At 44.6% G+C, this 22165-nt stretch overlaps 1 protein-coding gene across 1 annotated transcript in view; it reads right to left on the reverse strand.

The window, feature by feature from the left end:
- Alk (ALK receptor tyrosine kinase) overlaps positions 1 to 21190 on the reverse strand; it is a 726297-nt gene extending 705107 nt beyond the window's left edge. Inside the window, exon 1 of the mRNA XM_075955828.1 lies at positions 19603 to 21190. Coding sequence (XP_075811943.1) covers positions 19603 to 20281 — 679 coding nt within the window. The 5' untranslated portion in view covers positions 20282 to 21190. The remainder of the gene's footprint in view (positions 1 to 19602) is intronic.
- Positions 21191 to 22165: the final 975 nt, after the last annotated feature.

Below are 22165 nucleotides of genomic sequence, written 5' to 3' on the forward strand. Positions count from 1 at the left end.
TGTAGTCTGTGACGTGTATTAGAAGTAAGGAGTGCTTATCGTTACTTATTATTTACCAATTACATGACAATCAGAGGAGGATCTCATCTCTCGCCACTGATCTGTGAAATTCTAATTGATTCTACACCTGATTTGAGGGACAATATCTTCCAGGGGATGCAATTGCTTCTGTCCAGGAAATAGGTTAGAATCACAGAATACTGATGCACAATACTGATATGAAATGAGAAGAGATTAGAACTCAGTTACTTGATAAGACACAAACCGAGACCCGGGACATTTAGGTGATTTGCTGAGGTGCAAACAGGACAGCGCACACATCTTCAGAGGGAAAACCAGATCCCGACATTCCCAGCACAAAACAGGACAGCGCACACATCTTCAGAGGGAAACCAGATCCCGTCATCCCCAGCACAAAACAGGACAGCGCACACATCTTCAGAGGGAAACCAGATCCCGTCATTCCCAGCACAAAACGCCCCTTTCCTTCTACTGCTGTCAATCAAATTACAGACTTCACAATTAATTATTTAAATAAGCAGCATTTTTCTTTTACGAAGGTCGACTACCTTCAGAGGTGAAAACTGTCTTCACAATTTCAGCTCGTTGGACGTGAATAAAGCTGGACCTGTTACTTCCCTCCGGAATCCTGAGGTGACGGACAGTGGAACAGAGCTGATTTTTAAACAACTTTTAGCTCTTTGGCAAAACAAAAAGCTATTGATGGAAAAAAAATATGTCCTGGAGGGGTCTCTTATTTCTTTTCTATGAGATAAACTCTAATTGTAAAGATGGTGAGATCCTAGTAGATTCTATGGAAAGGAATCTACAAAGCAAGGAAATGTGTCTATTAACAACTAAGGGCTACAAAGCCCAGAGGGGCATGTTCAGTGTTTTGACCACGCACCAAGTGTGGAACAAAACTATTAAGTTTACCTCATTCTTTTCTAGGCTCTTGTCTTTCTAGAGTAAGAGCTTCCCCACAGTAGACTGTAGCGAGGTACCCAGCCCAGAACTCTAGGTTCTTTTAAAACACAAAGCAATACTGTCTCCTTTCAGAAGTATGTGGGTTATCTCATGCTCACAATTCTCAAAACCCACAAAACTTCCCCTCACAGACTGAAGAGGATGCTGCTGCTTTTGATGATAATTAAGTATGAGGCTGAATAGAGCGTTACACTCGGGGCTCGAGGATTAGACTTCTTTCAGGATTTAGGCAGCCGGAGCAAAAATAATTCTCCCCCTCTTTTAACAAAAAGACATCTTTAGTGAAATGAGGATAGATAATATAAGTAAACACGGTAAACGCACACCTTAAAATTCTTTGTATTTAATCATAAGAGAAGACATATTGATTGTGAGCCTGTCTCTGGATGCCACCATACCACATTACTCAGATATGAAAAATGCAAACACAATTTTGGGCTGCAAAATGCTTGCTTGATGTTATCAAATGTTCTCATTACCTACCAGGAATCATTTACCACTCCTATTCTGTCCTGATTTTTCATGTTTTCTATTTCCCATTTTCTGTTTCTCTGCAATGTAAACATCAGTGCTTATGATGGATACTTAAAAAGGCTCATGATTCTCAGAGGTCGGAATCCTCATGCAAATGAAGCTTAAGTCAAAATTATGTTTCTTGCCTAAATATTTAAGAACATAAATAATGTCCGAGCACGCAAGCTGTCATTTTTAGCTATTTGACATTTATTGTTCTGAGGAAAAGAAAGGTCAAATGTAGCAAATCTGCATTTCTGCTTCATGGCATTTTTTTCTTTCCATACTTTTCCAAATTATAGCATTGGGGATAATACTATGAGAGGGGTAGGGGAGGAGGAAGAGGACAGGGAAAGAGGAAGGAGAGAATGGGGAGGGAAATCTTTCTTCAACACATTTCTCACCTCTTCTGCCCACCATGACACAGGCATATTTAGTAAACTTGAGCTGTTCCCAATGGCTGCGTTTGTCTAGCAGATGTGTGGGCACCAGAGGTTGGAGCATGAAGGGAAGGCAGAAGCCATGGAAAGGAAGAATATGCATGGCTTCATGATCTACTTAGCATGACCTACGGCCATACCTCATGGAACAGACTCAAATCATCTAGCCCCCACCCTTCCTTTCTACATGGCTCTTTGCACACTCAGCTTCTCGTCTCAGAGAAGGCTGTTGTGTTTTTCTCTGCAGTTTTCCTGCCCATGGTTAGACACATCCCTACCCTCAAGGTCAAAACAGGATTATGTAGACTAACTAACTTGAGACATTCTAAGGGCCCTATATTGGAGAGAAGACAGTACTTATGGGTAGACCTATAGCCACAAGTGAGAGCATTGATGTTGAGTTTTTATATGTAGGTATTATATTGTACACAATATGTGTATTTATTACACGTTTTAAACAGGCTGAGGTCAAACACTCCATTCTACACTCATTGTAACCTGGGGCACGCTGGTCAACTTCTGTGAGCCTTAGTTTCTTTAAGTAAGTAAACAGAAGTGACAAGAAACTAAAGCCAACCTTACTATGGGACAGTAGGATTAAACTAAGAGATCTGTCGGCTGCTGTGCTTAATAGGAAAACGACAAAGGAGTAGGTTTCTGCCCCTAAACTTCATCCCAGCTGCTCCGTGCAGCAGTCACAGGACCTCACGGAACAGAGAGCCCTGCATCCCCGGAGACTTCATAAATGGGATGCACGAATTTCATCTTGATGGAAGACTCCAGAAACAGACAGGGATCTAGATGGAATGGTACCCAAGAACTAGGTGAGATTTTTCAATGAGCCAAGCATGGTGCCACATTATCTGAAAAGCCGGTACTCAGGAGGATGAGGCAGAGCGAACTTAAGCTTGAAGCTAACTTGAGCTACCTGGCAAAACAATGCACACACACACACCCAAAAAAAAGAACAGAAAAGAAGAACAAAGTATAATGACACATATGTGTAGCATTATGGAGTGCCATGATGAAGCCTATTACTTTATATATTAACTGAACAAAAACAAACACAATTCTACAATAGCTGTGCTAAATGATTGTGCTACATCATTTACTTTTACTTTTTCACACCCAAAGTCCTTCCTTTTGGTTGTTGTTCCCCTGATTTCAGCATGAGTTTGGTCTGCCTGCAATACATCTTTGCTTTACTCCAACAGACTTCAACCTGTCTCTTCCCTTTCCTCTTCCTTCCTTTCACAGTTAGGCTCCATGAATGATTTGTTGCAGCATCTTTCTCTTCTCGGCCTTCAGGACTAGATGTCAGAGACTAAATGTCTCTCTACCCTAGTGTGCAGAGACAGCCCTACCAATACAAGAAAATGGCCTTTCCATTGTACCCGACCAAGAAAGCTTCTCTTCCCTTCTTAAGAACATGCTCGCAGGAGGCAGCACTAATTCTGCTCCACTTTGTAATTATGAACTTTGCTAAAACCCAAATTGTTGCCTCCCCTTTTCCTCCTCCTCCTCCTTTTCCTCCTTCTGGAAAACCCATCTGCTTTCAGTAATTCAACGACCAAGTTCAGGTAAATAGCTCCCATAGCTATATAAACCTTGAATTCTCCCCTGTCTCAACTTCGGGCCCATACAGTCATGTGCATACCAGAAAACCTCGTCTTTGACAGATGCCCCACTAAATTGTAATCATGCCAAGCACTGTAACCCGGAGACACATCCTCTTTCCAATTGTCTTCATCACCAATGTCACAGACTTCAGGGAAACCATATGAAAATCTTAGGCTTGAATTCCTTCCTCCTGTTTCTCCTGTAGTTAGTATATCCGGACCCATCTGTGATTTTTTTTTTTCACTTCTGAGAGTACAACAGCTTCTCAGGGTTCCAATCTAGCACCAGCCCTCCCTGTGATTAGGAGACTCACTCTGAAAATATGTTTCCTGAGGGATCTTCAGCTTGCAATCGATAGGAACTTTCCCAGCTCCAGACCTAAATACTTTTTTATTTCTTCCACAACAAATCTAAATTATAGACTAAACAAGCCATCCCCACATATAATTCATAAAAATGGTACAGTAGTTTCTCAGAACCCCCCAACATTCCTTAGACTTATCAGCCCCTGAATAGTTCTATTTTCTTAGACACACACACACACACAGTTTGTCCGACTCTGCTGTCTGGATGTCTCTTTCTCCTTTCCCCTCTCTTCTCTGTCCAACCAACCATTTCCCTTCTAGACATCATATTCTGCTATTGCCCCCACATTGAAAGGCTCAGTGCTTAGCTTTTCTTAAGTAAAATTCCTTCCAAGACTGTTCTCAGATCACCTACTCCTAGGGGTATTTTTTAAATTCAACTTCGGTCTCAGTCCCCAAAGAAATCCATCATTTTCGACAGATACCCTTTGACCTGATTCCCTGCCCCAAGGCAACCAGCTTACTGTTTATTAAATTACAGGGCTATAATTTCCTGTCTCAGAGGAACAGAGCTCCTCTCAGCACACACTGAGGAAGTAGAGTGTATCTGCCTTTAGCAGAGTGGGCTTTTTGGTATCTGAAGGTACAGAACAGCCCTGACCTTCACTCCAGTAATAACCAACCTTCAGGTCTCCACTGAAGCACGCTAGGCAGCTTCACCATTCCTTTGGCCTTCCAGAGACAGATGCTTTAGTTAGGGGCATTTAGGAGCATGCTTTTTCTGCTTTTCTCCTCAGTTCATTTGTGAAATCCCCCAGGGAGGAAGAGATTTTTCTTCATGCAACTTGGTAATTGCTCAGTTAAACAGAATAACTAATGAATAAGTATTTTCTCAGGAAATATTCCAAAAGCTATAGACATTCATAAAATCTGGAGAAGGATAAAGGAGAGAGAAAGAGATTCTTCCATAAAACTGTATAAGAAGAGTTCCCATGAGTCTTTGGCTGAAGAGGAAGGCATGTGTTTATGGGTGAGCTACCACAGTGTGATCAAAGAACAACTGATTGAGAATGGGGTGGGGGAGGAGAGAGGAAGGAGGGTGGAAGGAAGGAAGGAAAAGAGAGAGAGAGGGAAGAAGGGAGGGAGGGAAGGGCGGAGGGTGTAAACCTACTTCCAGGCAACTGTAGGCAGGACACTTTCTACCACGGCTCACACAAAGTTGCTGTGGTAGTTTAAATCAAAATAGCTCACATAAGCTCATAGGGAGTGGCCCTATTTGAAAGGATTAGGAGGGGTGGCCTTGTTGGGGGAAGTGTGACCTTAGGAATGGGTTTTGTGGTTTCAGAAGTTCAAGCCAGGCACAGTGGCTCTCTCTCCCTGTTGCCTGCTCATCCAGATGTAGGACTCTTAGTTCCTTCTCCAGCACCATGTCTGCCTGCTTGCTACCACGCTATCTGCCATGCTGAACCTGTAAGCCAGACCCAATTAAATCTTTACCTTCATAAGAGTTGCCAGATCATGGTGTCTCTTCACAGCACAGCAACCCTAATTAAAACACTTGGGAAAGGCCCGAGTTCCTAATATCCAACACACAGACCTCACCACACCTGGAGCATTTGTTAAAGACTTCCAAAGCATCAATTTTAGGTTTAAATTAACCATAAAACAAAGGCTTAAGTCAAGCTTGATGATCATCTTTGCTAGAATCAGATTGACGGGCAAAAAAAAATAAACTGTCAAAAACACTTCAATGGTCTTTAAATGAAAACAGAAAAATCTCCACACTCAACAATGTAATATTCACAATGAACAAGACCCAGTACAAAATTATCTGATCTAAAGACAGGAAATGTGGCGTACAATCAAAGGAAAGAGAACCAATATGAAAGGACATAGAGATGTAGAGTTGATATAATTAAGACAAAGAACTCCAAAATATCTATAATAAATATGTTCAAGGATATAGCAAAACATGAGCATAAAGGGGATGAAAATTAAAGTAAGATCTAGAGCTGGGAATAAGTAAGTGTCTCAAGCACTGAGTGGATTGACTTCATCAGCTGATCAAATATTCCCAAACATCAGAGGATAAATCCTAAGACATGCAAAAAAGCTAACCAGACACAGGAAGAATAAGACTGGGAAAATAAATAAAGCATGCGGTGGTGACACACGCCTTTAACCCCAGCACTTGGAAGGCTGAGGCAGGCGGATCTCAGTGAATTTGAGGCTAGCCTGGTCTACAAAGCAAGTTCCAGGACAGCCAGGACTGTTACACAGAGAAACCCTGTCTTGAAAAACCAAACCAAAACAAACAAACAAACAAAAAAAACACCAAAAAAACCCTTAGATTCTTTATATAATGTAGCAACATATATTGTGCATAGGATTATCATTGGATTTCTAAAAGGTAGAAGCAGGAAAAATATTAGAAAAAGTTTCAAATGTGAACTTGGAACTGGGTTTCACGTTTATAATCCCAGCTACTCAGGAGGCCAAGGCAGGCAGATCACAAATCCAAAGACGGCTTGGAACACAGAGAAAGTTCAAGGTAACTTAATAACTTATAGACCCTATCTCAAACTAAAACTCAATAATAAATAGGGGATTGAGAATACATTGCAGTGCTGGAATGTTCCACAGTACTTACAAAAACATTTCCCAGTATAATGAAAAAAATAAACCTCCAAATCCAGTCTCTCAATAAATCTCAAACAGTAAAATCACCAAGCCACCTTATTAAGCAAATGGCTGACATACTGTCATGAAAAACAAATCCTAAGGGAACTGAAGGGTGGAGGAGACATCACAGGAAACATGAGTCTGACTTTTCCTCAGAAGCTATGTACAAAGAATAACAATAGAAGAGCAACATCGACGTGTGCAGAGCCCGAACATACTCAGTGAAGACGGTCATCCGAAATGAAAGGACAGCAAAGACGCTTTCAGAAAACAAAAGCACGAAGATTTAAACAAGGACTAACACACATTAAATATTAAAAAAACATCACAGATAGACGTTCTCAGTAAAACAATACACAGCCAAGGTGGCACAAACCCACTAAACTGTATTTATCTTGGTTTTTACAACCTAACGCTGCAGGACAGCATATGAAAAGCAACTGTTCGGGGCTCTGAAAAGTAAGTAAAACAAGGAATCCTGAAGAAGAAAGTTAAGCTCTGGACAGGCAACATACTTGGAGGTAAGTGTTCTTTTCATCTCTCTTCTCTTGTCTCTGTGATCCAAAGGCAAGTCCCTGAAGAGCTGGGGTGTGGCAGCAGGGGACTAAAACACTCAGAGACCCTCTCTCCCTGTCCAGGAGATCAGAGAAATGGGCCTTGTCATCCAAAAGTGTAAAGAGAAACCTCCATGTCTTTTCTTCTTCCTCCCTTCTCTCTCCTTTCCTCCTTCCTCTCTCTTCTCTTTCTCTCCCTCCTCCCCTCTTCTCTTTCTCCCTCCTTCTTCTCTTCTCTCCTCTCTCTCTCTCTCTCTTTCTCTCTCTCTCTTCTCCTCTCCTCTTCTCTCTCTCTCTCTCTCTCTCTCTCTCTCTCTCTCTCTCTCTCTCCTCTCCTCTCCTCTCCTCTCCTCTCCTCTCCTCTCCTCTCTCTCTCTCTTCCTCTCTCTCTCTTCTCCTCTCCTCTCTCTCTCTCTTCTCCTCTCTCCTCTCCTCTCCTCTCCTCTTCTCTCTCTCTCTGTCTCTCTCTCTGTCTCTCTCTCCTCTTTTTCTTCTAATTTCATGATAATGAGTCTTTAGCAGGATCAGCCTCACAGAGCTGTCAAAAGCTAAGACTCCAATAGAAACAAGCCATGGGCCCCCTCGACGCCAAGCAGAACAGAGAAAATCACTGTTGCCTCTCTTTAAAGGCCGAAGGCAACCTTTACTATAGTGCAACACAAGCAAGGGTCTGGCCTTAAGGAGAAATCTTGAGAATGATGGTAAACGTGGTCATTCTGAATGAACTGGCCTCTGCTTCCAATCCCTCTGAGTGGCAAATCTACAGACAAACTCAAAGTAAAGGCTCTTAGAGAAGGGCTGAGGTTCCACACCTGCCTCAGAACAAACGACACAACATTCTGAATCTCAGGAATACATTCAATACTGGTGAGACGCTATGGCGATATAACCACTTTGAAAAGAAGTTGGCAGATGTGTTTTTATAAAGTTGAACATATGAACATAAATTTACCATGTGCTCCAACAACTCTGCAATGGATGGGAAAGAAGTGATGGCAAAGAGCCACAAAATCACTTGTACATAAAATATTCATGACAGTTGTATTCATGAGAGCTCCAGACAGGAGATGTCTGTCAAGTGATGCCTGGGATAAACCCACCACTGTATGCTCTTACCATGGAATACTATTCAGTAATGAAAAGAAACAAACCACTAACACATAAAAAGGCATATAATAAGCTAAATCTTTGAAGTGAAAGATGATGAACTCCACAGATATAGGGCTGTATGCCCCATCCACGGGAACCTCTAGGATACACTAAACTACTGAGGACAGAAATCAATTCAGAAGTTTCTTGGAGCAGAAAGAATGCAAGGGCATTTGTAAATGCAGAGGTGGGGGTGAGGTAGGTCTGGAAGGAATTAAGGGAAGGAGTTGAGGGTGAATAGGATCAATTAACATGCCATAAAACTCTCAAATAATTAATTTTTTTTTATTTTGAAAACTGGTCTACCAAGACCTTTAAGGATTAAAATGTTATAGATGCTAATTAGGATGGTAATTGCGCGTGTGTGTTTCTCAAACAAATTCAACTGCACGGTTAAAGGGGCTCATTTGTATCTGTGACTTACACCTCAGGAAAGCTAGAGATGATCATCATTGTACGTTCTACACCCTCTATTTGGAGTGCAGATCTTGACACCTGGTCAGAATCCTTCCAGGACAGAAACAACTCTAAGTTCCTTCTCCCCGCTCTGCTCACCACTCCACGTCAATCATCGTTTCGGTCTTTTCCTGTGTTCGGGCAGCCCTGTGTCCAGAAAGTGATTCCTGACCCCCGTTTTCCTGATTGGCCTCTTGCACCCCCCTCTCTCAATTTTTTCACTCATGTTTCTCTCATTCTTAGCAATTTTGGTCTTTGTCTTCTCTTGTAAATATAATCCTATTTGTACCCAACGTTTTCTGTCTCATCAACTAAAAAAAACCAAAGCATTTGCAGAATCACATACTGACTAAATGGTTTGTTTTATTGTTAATGTTCTAATTAAGCATAAAAATCTTTTGCGCTATACATTTTTCTCCACTCCCCTCCTTTCTCCCCATTTCCCTTCTACCCTCTCCCATGATCCCCACCCCTCCAATTTAATCAGATCTTGTCTTTTTCTACTTCCCATGTAGATTAGATCCATGTAAGTCTCTCTTAGGGTCCTCTTTGCTGTCTAGGTTCTCTGGGATTGTGGACTGTAGGCTGGTTTTTCTTTGTTTTGTTCTAAAAGTCACTTATGAGTGAGTATTTATTATATTTGTCTTTTGGGGTCTGGGTTACCTCACTCATTATGATGTTTTTTAGCTCCATCTATTTGCCTGCAAATTTCAAGATGTCATTAATTTTCTTTTCTGCTCTGTAGTACTCCATTATATAAATGTACCACATCTTCTTTATCCATTCTTTGTTGAGAGGCATTTAGGTTGTTTCCAGGTTCTGGCTATGACAAACAATGTTGCTATGAACATAGTTGAGCACATGTCCTTGTGGTATGATTGAGCATCCTTTTATATACCCAAAAGTGGTATTGCTCTGTCATAAGGTAGATTGTTTCTTAATTTTCTGAGAAATAACCATACTTATTTCCAAAGGGGCTGAACCAGTTTGCACTTTCACCAGCAATGCAGAAGTGTTCCCTTTACCTTACATCCTCTCCAGCGTAAGTTGTCATTAGTGCTTTTGATCTTGGCCATTCTTACGGTGTAAGATGGAATCTAAAAGTTGTTTTGACTTGAATTTCTCTGATGGCTAAGGATGTTGAACATGTCCTTAAGTGTCTTTCAGCCATTTTAAATTCATCTTTTGAGAGTAATCTGTTTAGATCTGTACCCCATTTTTTATTGGATTATTTGTTCTTTTGATTACCAATTTCTTGAGTTCTTTGTATATTTTGGAGATCAGCCCCCAATCCAATGTGGAGTTGGTGAGGATCTTTCCCTATATTGTAGGCTGCCGTTTTGTCTTGTTGACCATGTCCTTTGCTTTAAAGAAGCTTTTCAGTTTCAAGAGGTCTCATTTATTAATTGTTTCTCTCAGTGTCTGTGCTACTGGGGTTATATTTAGCAAGTGGTCTCCTGTGCCAATGGGTTCAAGTGTACCTCCCACTTTCTCTTCTATGAGGTTCAGTGTGGCTGGCTTTATGTTGAGGTCTTTAATCCATTTGGACTTGAGGTTGTGCATGGTAATAGATATGGATCTATTTTCATTCTTCTACATGTTGATATCTAGTTATGCCAGCACTATTTATAAAACAAGGCATAAGAATCTTATTGAAAGCTGTTTTATTTATAAGTGGAATTATTTATTGAAATGGTTACAGAACTTGCATAATCTTCGGCTGTTGTGTCACCTCCATGAGCTAATAGCCTCCCCATTAAAGATGTCGCTTCCCTACTTCAGGAAGCATCTTTGAAACGTGCATGGCCATGAAGGGAAAAAACACAATCAAGAGCCGGAGAAAGGACTAACATTTGTGAGATACAACTGTTCATGGGGACCCTTTCTACAGACTGTGCATTATAAAGTTCTCACAATAATCCTGGATTAGCTGTTATTTTTATCACTTTACAGAGAAAAGACTAAAGTATACAGAGAGGAAAATAAATAGCATTGGCCCAATAAGTGGTAAAGCAGATCTCCCACCCCAGACCTGTGGTATATTCTACATTTTATTTGTAAGAGATTATTTGATACCTGAGACTCCTGCAGAGACAGCACCATGGAAGGGAAAAAGTAAATAATATGTTCATTCATAGGAATATAACACAGCCATCAAGAAGGAAGGAAGGAAAGAAGGAAGAACATTGTGAGCAGATGTTGAAACATATCTCCATGACAGCAGTACTCAGGAGGCTGAAGCAGGAAAATCACAAGTTAAAAGTCAGCCTGGACTACATAGTGAGTTATGGCCAGCTTGACATACAGTGAGATTCTATCTCAAAACACAAACCAAGAAAAGCAGAGGAGAACATTTTTAACAATATGGGTGAATCTTAGAAAAATCGTACTCAGTAAAAGAAGGCAGATACAGAAAGGACAAATGGCATCTCGGATTCTTTGCCTCTTATGATAAAATGCCCTGACAACAGCAATGTAGCTGAGGAATGGTTTGTTTTTGCCCATTCTGGTGGTACATGCATCATGAGGAAGTCAGGGTAGTAGGCGTTTGAAGCAGCTGTTCACATCACATCCACAATGCAGAGGCAGAGATGGACAAAGTCACTGTCTCTGTTTTGTGCAGTCCAAGATCCCCTGCCCAGGCATTGGTTCCACCAACAGTTAAGATGGGACTCCCACTTCAATTAATATAATCTAGAAAATCTCCCACATGGATGCCAATAGGACCATCTCCCTAGGTGATTCTAGAGTCTGGAAGTGGTCACTAAACACTAACCATCATATGTGGCATGAGCCCATCTGTGTAAAGTTCAAGAATCGTCACAGCCATTTGAAGACATGGAGCAGGAAAAAAATCATTACTTTGGGTGGAGAGTGGGTATGGTTGAAACAGGATCCAAGAGAACTTTTCTTCATGCCAGGGATTTTCTATCCTTATCAGGAGCAGTGATTCATTAATATGTCAATTATCAATCACTACACAAGGCTTATACTCTCAAGACATATTTTTCACATCCCTGTGCTTTAAAAAAAAATCTCTATTATTTAAAGGAAGACTCTTACATCTCTTATCACACAATAAAGTCTGGAACTTGGAAGGACTTCAGTGCAGGGCCACTGTTCTGAGAAACCCTGGGCAGGGGACAGAACCTCTGCAAGGATGTGAGGATGGCATGCTGATGACCGCACTCAAACCTGACTCAAAATCTGAGACCCTGGGACTGGAGGGATGGCTCAGTGGTTAAGAGCATCGCCTGCTCTTCCAAAGGTCCTGAGTTCAATTCCCAGCAACTGCATGGTGGCTCACAACCATCTGTAATGATGTCTGGTGCCCTCTTCTGGCCTCCAGGAATACATGCAGACAAAATATTGTATACATAATAAATAAATTAAAAAAAAATCTGAGACCCTGTACTGCTGCTCCTAATGTCGGGGCTTGGTTGAAACAACAGTTGGAAAAGTAGGAACTTAGCATTTAAAAACATCTGGGGCTGGAGAGATGGCTCAGAGGTTAAGAGCACTGGCTGCTCTTCCAGAGTTGCTAAGTTTAATTCCCAGTAACCACATGGTGGCTAACAACAATCTGTAATGAGATCTGGTGCCCTCTTCTGGCACACAGCCATACATGCAGGCAGAGTACTGTATACATAATAAATAAATCCTAAAAAAAAAAAAAAATCTGATAGTCCCATTTTCTCATTGTCTCTTGATCCAATCCGGAGTGTTTCATACAACTCATCACATTTGATGTTTATAATGACCCCATGAGGTAGTGGAGACCTCATGATATCTTCCCTAAAGACCCAAAGGACCAGTCGTCTTAAATAAATTGTACAGGACTTCAAATTTGATTACTCATGAATGCCATAACAGGCTCTAGGTCCTCTGGCTTCTATTGGAGAGTTCTCTCTATCACAGAACAGTAACTTTAATTATGTAGGCTGGTAATGTGGAAAAGTTTACAAAAGAGCCTTGTCTATGCCTACCTTCATGAACCCATGTTCCAAGAAAAACTCAGTTTTTAAAAAAATAATAATAATAAAAGGAAAAGAAGAGTGGGTGTCTTAAATCACCTTCTAGTTTCCTCTGGCTAACTGCCTGAATCCCCTAAGCTTGCCCGTACCTTCTGTGTCCTCTGCTCTCACCCTATTTTCACTTGTCCCCTTTAGCCTTTCCTTTGTTCTAAGGGGTTCTAGCCACCGACCTCCATAGACCCTGCTGTTGCTTAGCCAGGAAGGCAGGGAGCGAAGGCAAAGACTTAATTAGCCAAGTGTTTGGGTGGATCTGTCCTAAGGGAGCTCTCCCATCCCATCCTGCAATCTCAGGCTTTCTAAAATATGTACATGATATCACCCAGTGAATCCGACAGAATTTCCCTGGGTGAGGAACCAGGCTCAGAACAGCCAGCTGGAAAGTCATCAAAAAATTTCTAAAGGGGGAAAAATGATTTTGAGAAATTCAGCTCACCACAAAAGTTCCTGAGGGATTCTGCATACCCCTCATTGTCTCAGCACCAGGCCAGCATTCTACTTCAGTTCCTCATCTGTGTCAGTGACCTTCCTCATCATAACAAAAACAACTTAGGGAAGGGAGGGGTTCAGTGCAGCTTGTAGCCACGGTCTGAGGGTGTGGTCCTCAGAAAAGTCATGGCAACAGAAGCTTTGGGAAGCTGGTTATATTCTAGCCACAGCCAGGAAGTAAAGATCACAGGCATGGGCATCTTCCGAAGGTGATGACTCAGTCGTGGTCCATGAAAGCTCTCACCTACCAGATGTCACCTAGCTACTGAATAGACTTTTAAAGGCTGTGCTGTTTTCCTGAGGAAGCCTGCCTGAGACCCTGGGTTATAAGCGCCCATGGGACCCCAAAGGTTTAGCTGTTCTTGATGTGTTCAAGTCTAGTAACCAATTGGTTCTTTACATCTCTTCCCATCCTCCCCACTCATCGGTACGAAAGCTGAGGCAGACAATGGACGAGAAGAGCACAGCTCCAGCTAACCAGAATAAGAGATACACCTGAGACCAGGGGTCCTTCGCCCCTCTGGACATGACAGGGCACCAACTGGACAGGGGACTCTCAGTTAAGGGATACCTGCACTAGGAAACTGCTGTTCTGTGAAATCGCGGTCTTGCTCATTTCTAGGACTGCTCTCTTGCTTCCTTAAAGTTAAGACCAAGATGTTTCTGTAGAACAAATAATCAGGCTGTGAATGTGCTTGAACTGAATCCAAGGTCCAAAGACCTCTTACAGAACACACATTGCTGAAAATGAGGGGCACCCCCACAACCTGATCTTCCTTCTTTTCTAAAGGGGCAGAGTTTGGGTGGGACAACAGAAGCTACCATGATGGTCACTCTTTTCTGGTCCCTTGCCTCTCTGGGAAGTCAGAAGTTCATCACAGGAGAACCTACAGTGTCATCAGGATCATCACACGTGGCCACAAATGGGGGTTACATGGTTCCAAGTGGCACCATTCAGACAAGCACCAATGCATGCAGATTCTCAGAGTAGACCACCAGATGCTGGAGGGATGCCACTGTGAGGAAAACTGTGACTCATGTTGATGGAATACTCTATAACTCATCTGCCATGAGGCTGAGGCCTCACATGCATCATCCAATTTAATCTCTATGGTAATACCCTGAATTGTCACCTCCTACCTCTAGAATCACATAGAAACCATCGCCACTGCCACACTTTTTTTAGAATGAGGAAAGCGAATTTCAGATGCTCAGGTACGTCCCCAAGTAATGGCTGTTGACCACCAAATATTTACTGCCTGGCTTTGGACAAGCACAGTGCACTGTTCTACGTGTCTTCCTAGTTTATAACATATACCTTGAGATGATGTCTTGATTCAAAGGCAAGGGAAAGTGTGGCTCTAGTCAGCACCTAGTACATTATCTAACATCCCATACCCTCTCACCATGTAGACCATGTAGACTCAAGTCTCCAGGCCTACGGCTTTGTACTTAAATGACCTTGAAAGTGTGTCATCAAGTGTCTAGATTCCAGTCAGTCCGTTCACAAAATAGAGCAGTGACTTTTCCTGCCTACTGTGCAATTAATAAAAATAATAATAACTGTGAAAGTGATTTATGAGTCGTAAAGTCTCAGACAACTAGACGAGAATATTAACAGCAGTTATAATGGAAGGAGAACCGTCCTTTACCAGGCTGGGCAAATTCCCATAAAATGAGGTCACCAGTCAGCAACCTTTAAAGGTGGGAGAGCACTGGGGATTTCCGTCAATGCATTTCTTACTCTCTCCCTATACGTGCAGGCCAGTCGCTCTCGCCCTTCAACTGACCAGCATCTGCCTAAACATGTCCACTATCAAAGACAGCATTCCCTCTGATTCCTGCATATGAACCTCTCCTAAGTACTGTCTTTCCCTCTCTCCACCCCTCTCTCATTGTAATTTGAAGACTGTTCAAAAATTCACTTGATTTTGAAGACATGGCTCAGTGGTTGCAAGACCAGCAGCTCTTCCAGAGGACCAGGGTTCAATTCCCAGCACCAATTTCACAACAGTCTGTAACTCCAGCCCCGGGCAACTTGACTTCCTTTCCTTGCCTCTGTGTGCACATGGTAAACAGACAACACGGGCAGGTAAAACATCCACACACAAAAACTTAAATAGTTTTTAATCCACTGGAAACATTTTAAAAAAATTTTGAAGTAGCCGGTAGAAGCTTACTCAACCTAGAACTGATCCCATCTTTTTAAAACCCTGGTCACCTTCTACCTTTTCCAATGACTTCCCCCATGCTGACACCTATGGCTATGCCTTGGACACCTAATCCTCTGGTGAATGGGCCTTGCCCCAGTGCACCAGACTATCCCCCAGAAAAAAGCTTTAATGTGGGGACTGAGGGAAAAAACAAACAAACCTAGAAATTTCAATCTTATTTACTCACAATCCTGTAAAAGTTTCCTAATTTTAAAGATACTCTAGTAATCCTCCCCCACTTCCCGCCCACCCAGAAACACCAGTACTCAAAAAGCTCCAGGAATGAGATCTGAAAAGATCATGATTCCTGCGACTGACCCGGCCCTCCTGTCCACTGTGGCTTCGCAACATCAGAACTTATTAATTACAAACGTGGTGGCTTGTCTGGCCCACATCTCACCTGACTTGCTCCCTTGGGATCCCATTCCACAGTCAGAGGACTCTCTAGTTCAGAAAATAAGATTTCTAGATGTGTAACCTAGAGTTGTCTTCCGGAAGGCCCATCCTATTACTTCTAAAGGCTACACTAAATAACTCCCGATCCTCACTGACAGCTGTTCTCTTCAGAGATTTGTAGATTGTTACCATGGCTTTCCCTTCATCGTCATTTAACCCAGCCGTATATATTTAATTCTTTTCATCTTTCATCATAAATCACTCCCTTTGGCTCTTAAATCAGTGCTCTGCTCTTCTTTGGACTGGTTCCAATTCTCCCAATTCACCTCAAATAACTGATATCCCTCCTGGGAGCTCCAATTTCCTCTCGATCGTCCTTTACTCTCTCTGCCCCTTTCAGAAGTGAAATGAGAATAGATAGACAATATGACAGATCAAGGGTCATGTGTACTGCACTGCAAGCATCTACTCTAAACTGCCCACATTCCTCTGTGGTACATGTAATGTCCCAGGCTGTGTCTCTCCTTTCCTGAAGTGGGTATGGGAAATGTCTAGTAAACAGACCCTTCTATCCCACAACACTCTCTACAGCTCTGTTTGTGAGATCACAGAAGCTGATCTCAAAGCACCTGCAAGCCAGGATGGAAGCCAGAGCTGTGTGGGTAATGTACTAGCATCCAAGCAGACCTCTTTGGGAGTTTTGGACTGTTCTGGATAGTACATCACCGTTCAGGGAATCCCAGCAACTGCCTCTCTGAATGGGTTCTCCCAGGAACTGCTTCAGGCATTGATCCCGTTTATGAATTCACAGTAATCCACAAAGAAAAACCACAACCATGTCATTCATTACAAAGACTCTCAAACATCCTTTTGTCCTCTCAGGCAGCCCAAAACCACAAGCAATACAATGAATGGTTTAGCTATGTCCTTACTGGGTTCTTTTCCATTCTCTCACCTCTCTAGACATGGTTCTGTTTAAGTTTAGGAAACTATCTTCAGTCTATGACAAGCGGGTTCCTGCAGAACGCTGACAACAAGGGGTGGCAGAACAACATCCCCCCCCCCACATAGACCCGTCAGCACCATTGCTCCCCTCTAGGCAGGACCACAGGCTCCTCGGTCAGGAAAAAAGAAACTGAGTTATCCATATTCCTTGCATTTAATAGAAGATCCTATGTCACAAAAGAGTAAATGCCCCATTCTATAAATAAGAGCCCATATAAAAATAATAAACTCATCTATTCCACCCAACAAGAGAAGTAGAAAGATCAACCCCAGTAGCAGAATGTAAACCTGAATTTCCACACAGAATAATGAATGGAGCCACAGTGGTGAGTGCTCCCCCCAACACAGAATGCAGTGTTTGCAAGAGGATGTGCCCACCCCACGGGAACGTATGCAGTGGAGTCTGTGTCTGGGGGCGTGGGGAGGCTGCGAGGTGAGGCAAGAGGCTAGCCCTGCATGGCTAGCTGCCTAACTGCGGATAGTATACGTCCTCAGAGACAAGAGAGGCCATCCTGTTCAAGTGTGAGCACAAGGCCTGAAGTGCTTTTGAATAAGCTGTCTGTCTCTCTGGAGGTCACAGGGAGCTCATCCAGTTACACTTAGTGTCTTATTTGATCCCATCAATAACCATTTGATCTCAATCCTGCCGAAAAATGCTTGGCCAAAAGTTCTAGTCTTTTAATGGCAGAATCCTGGCTCTTTCTGAAGCCAGCACTTCTATATGTGTCAAATGATGCATCAGTATTGGCCCCGCTGCCAAATGGACTGCACTCCAGAGGGAGGGCTTGGGATGCTCACTGCTTCCCTGCAGCCAGTAGCAGAGCAGCTCTTGAGAGACACTCCTTCTACATGAAGCTCCCCCCCCCCCAGCATGGTTTGATTTCACATACGACTACAGTAGGATGTTCTTCGAATGCATTATGTGACTCAAGACATCCACTGATAGTTTCTTTCCAGCCTGTCTGAAGTTGGCAGGTTCGGGGCTGGAAAATGACCCCCTTTTGCCTGCCATCAACGTGTGACAACAGTTGATAGAGACTGCTGGGGCGTATGGTCATGTCACAAGAGGTGATGGGAAGCCCCAGCAATGCTCAGACAGGAAAGGGGAAGAAAATTGTCTTCCCAGAGATTCATTTTTACATCCGTTACAGAAGCGTTGGACACTAAAAGAGAATGCTGCATACATAAACCACAGAAGCCACAAAGCCATTAAAGCCCAGCTGTTCTTCACAAAGGTGTCCTTAGTGGGACAACAGTTTCATTCTCTCCTCTCATTTCACTGAAGGCACTGCCAAGCTCATCAGACCCTGCCTTTCACCAGGCACAATACAAATCCCAGCACTGATCATAAGGGGTTGTTTTAAGGGGTGCCAAAGCCACTAATGCCAATGCTGAAATGCAGATCCGCCCTCTGTTTTCCTTGAGGACCACATACCAGTACAGTTTCTGTGCAGTGACAGGGGACCCTCAGCTTCTCGGAAGCTCTGCTGCAGGAGAGTACTGAGTGCAAGTGGGCGTGGTGTGCGTGTGTATTAGCATGGGAGAAGTTGTACCTCTACAATGAACCCCGTTCAATGCTTTCCATCCAATTAATACTAAACATTAGTAACTAATGGAGCATAAGAACTTCATTTATTTCTGAGAATGAGAACGGTAGAAAGGAAGCTAGTTTTGCTCAATAGAATCAGTGTGGGCTTCTTTTTAAAAACCCATGATTTTTCTCTTTCTGTGATTTTCTCATTCATTTACATTGTATATTCGATTCATTCACAAGTCCTTCCCCCATGGCCTCAAGAGAGAAACATTCATTCAAAACCGCTGGTTTGCCATTCAAAAAATACTAGTGGAAGAGTTAGAAGTAAGTGCTTGCACACACAGCCTTAACTTGATAAATGTGGGAAGAAATGGGGGAGTAAATGAAACAGAAACCTCATTCCAGGAGCCTCCAGCAGTCTGATCTGCAGGGAAACTGGCCCGCCAGAGACTAGCATCAGGAACAGCTGCTACATCCATGCAGGCTGAGACTCCCAGGGAAGACGGAGGGAGTGGGCGAGGACAGCAGTGATGACAGTTATTGCTTCTCCCCCAAATCAAGGCAACTTTATCGGTTTTCATCCCTTTCTCCAGAACTCTCCTGCCCCTTGTTCCTAGGTTCCCCTGGGACTTTTCCAGGACATCTGGGAAGAGTGAGAGTCTGAGAGGGCAAAAAAGAATGGGGACAGGAGTCCAGAATGAATAACTAAGGAAGAGGGAACCTCTGTGGTAGCCAGGACTGGGGAGGAGGGCCAGGGCCCGGTGGTTGGCTGAGACTCAATATAAAGAGGAATTCTATATTCTCTGGGAAACTCTGGCACATTCCCCAAATAGGTGGTGGCCTATGAAAGGAACAAGAGTCTGAAAGAAAGGGAGATAGTTTGAAGCCCCACGCTAACTAGGAGCTTAGAAGTTGGGGGGGGGGGGCATTTGAGCCATTCTCAGAGCCCAGGACGGAGGGCATCCAATTATGATACAACTAAATCATGTGTAAGTCGGGGGAAGGCATTCTGCCAACACTGAGAAACTTTTCTCCCAACTTAGTTACTAAAGAGGGAAGACGGCTCTATTGGGAATTGACTATGTTCAAACACACAGTGAGAAACTGTGGGTATAATTTCAAGAATGATGAAAAAAAGCCTAAGAAGCACAAGGGTTCGTTAATAGTGGCTACAAGTTGGTGTAACTAAAAATGCAAATCCCAACACACTCTAGTGGGAGCTGCTCACCGGTCCCGAAGATCTGGAAGAGAAGGCGGGGCTGGGAGGCTCGGATCGCGGTGGATAGCCTTCCCTCCCTGCCCACTTCCGATGCTTTCTTTTCGGGCATCAGGCGGATCCTCAGCCGCCCCTCTCCGTGGCGAATCCACCAGCTGAACAGTTCGCTGAGGTTGAACTGGAGTATCCCCACAGCCGTGGCCTCCTCTGGTGGTCCGATGCAGCCTTCAAGGATCGCCTCTTCGCCCAGCTCCAGCACCAGCTGTTTGGCTCGCCTGAGCTTGCGCACAGAGCCTCCCTTCAGCACCCTGGACAGCGTCGAACCCACCTCGGGACTAGGCGAACTGATTTCTGCCCAGGAGACCCCAGACGGTGGCCCCAGCAGTCTAAGTAGAGGTGCACAGTCCAGAGCTAGTGATCCCCGCGCCTCCAGCCCACCAGCCCCGGGTTCCGAAGGGGACGGCGGCTGCGGCAGTAGTAGGTCTCGGGCATAGACACGGAAGAGAGAGGGCACCACAAAGTCCACTGCTAGACTCTTCCTCTGCAGACGCGAGTAGCTGAGTGGCTCCCGGGGCTGCAGAGGCGGCCCTGAGGCCGGGGAACCCGCCTGCTGATCTGTTGCAGCTTCCGAGTCCAAGGCTGCTGCCGAAAGCAGCAGCAGCAACAGCCACCGGAGCCCAAGGGCTCCCATCCCGCTGGAGGGCTAGAGTTTATATTAGTCTCCCTTTCCTCGCTGGTCCAGCCTTGCTCGCCCTTCACTCTCTCCAAGACAGGAAGGGGTTCCAAACAGTCCTTAGTCCTGAAAGGTTCCTTCCTCTTGATCTCAGGGATTGTGAGTAAGCTCGATTCTTCTGCTTTTCCAAGCTGCAAGCAGGCAAGAAGGGTTCTCAGCAAAACCGATCTGGAAGTCAGGGGCGAGTCCGGAGACCATGAGACACCCTGGGCTCAACAGCTGGACCCTGAGCCTCTCGCAGCTGCTCGGAGTGCTGCGCCCCTGTTTGTAGTGGCCTTCACTCAGAGACCAGAGAAACTACTACCATTGAAGGGAGGAGGCAATTAGTTACCGTTCTAGGAGCCCTTGGCGACCGGAGCTCTCCTCGCAGCCTCCAATCTTCCGCAACTTTCCAAGCTGAAAACCCTGGCTCCGGGCTGGTCACTGTCTTGCCCACGTCCTCCGCTCCTGTCACCTCCTCCGCGCTCCTTCCCTAGGAAGGTCTAGGGAAGGACCACCGGAGGGGGCTGCTTTCTAGCGCCCCCTCAAGTGACCTCCGCTGCAGGAAATCTTTGGATCACCCTGCACGCTGAACTTCTGGGCGTGAACGCAAGCTCTGCGTTGCGGAGAGGAGGCTCCTGCTGCCTCCGCGTAAGTTTGCAGCGTCTTTGCTGTCACCAACGTCTTGGCTCCTAGGAGTTCACTTCCCAAGCACCAGAGCAGCCCCGGCAACAGCCAAGGAGTGAAAGCGTTTTGCCCAGGGGAGTCCACAATCTAGCCCCCTCCTCACCTACCAGCAGCGCCCGCGGTTTTGTTAACTGGCCAGGGGGCGGCCGGAAGGAGTCTCGCTGCCCTGAGACCCCCTGGACAGAAGCAGCGGGAGGAGCCAGCTGCTGCTGCCGCTGCCGCCCCCAGAGCCGCTGGATCGCATCTGCCTGGGCGCCCGCCACTTGCAGCTGGCAGAGCCGCGAGCGCGCGCCGGCAGGGGGCGGGGCTTCGGCGAGGGCGGGACTCCTGAGTGAACTCCGCGCAGCAGCCCAGCCCACAGAGGCCGGCCCCGCCCCCTCCCTGGTCTAGCAACCAATGGTGCTGCTAGATCCGCTCCTATGCAAATCTGCAGAGGCCTCAGTATTCATTGAGAAAAGCACCAAACCCGCCCCGCCTCCCGCTGTTGATTCTTATTCCTTCCTCCGGATTGTCTGCCCTATTTCTCCGCTGTGAGAGCGAGAGAGTATTTTGGACAAATGGGAAGACTGGAAGTGATTTTTGCAACCAAGCTCTCTCTCTAATTATGCATTTAACAGATTAAACGTGTCCGACTTCAGAAGAGCAGATTCCGGAATAAAACTGTAGGCAAAGGAGGGGGCAGGGATAGCGTCACCCTGCAATATCCAAGAACAGCTTTTCTTGGGGCTGTGAAAGGGAACCTTCTGCCTCGACACTTAGGTTGTTTAAAAGCATTCCTGAGAGTCTGGTACTCCGTAATCTCCGAGCTGTTCTTCAGCCATACCAAATGCCATTCAGACCTGTCAGCCACTTCATTTTCTCAGAAAGGTGTCTGAACAGGTTTTCGGGGTAAATTTGCGGTGCCAGAGATGGAACCTAGACCTTTCTGCAAGACAGGCAAACGTTCTACTGTTGAGCCAAACACGCTAGCGTGCTACCCTTTGTTTATTCATTATTTTAGCTTTTTGAAACAAGAGATTGTTCTGTAGCCCAGACTGGACTTGAACTCACTACGTTGCCTAGATTGACGGAAAACTCTTGGCAATCCTCCTGTCTCAGTCTCCCAAGTGCTGAGGTTGCAAGTGTAAGCCACCACACCTAAGACAAATATTTTTAATTTCAATTCTGGGTCATAGA

Source organism: Microtus pennsylvanicus, chromosome 21, assembly GCF_037038515.1.
Source record: "Microtus pennsylvanicus isolate mMicPen1 chromosome 21, mMicPen1.hap1, whole genome shotgun sequence".
In the NCBI taxonomy this organism is placed as follows: domain Eukaryota; kingdom Metazoa; phylum Chordata; class Mammalia; order Rodentia; family Cricetidae; genus Microtus; species Microtus pennsylvanicus.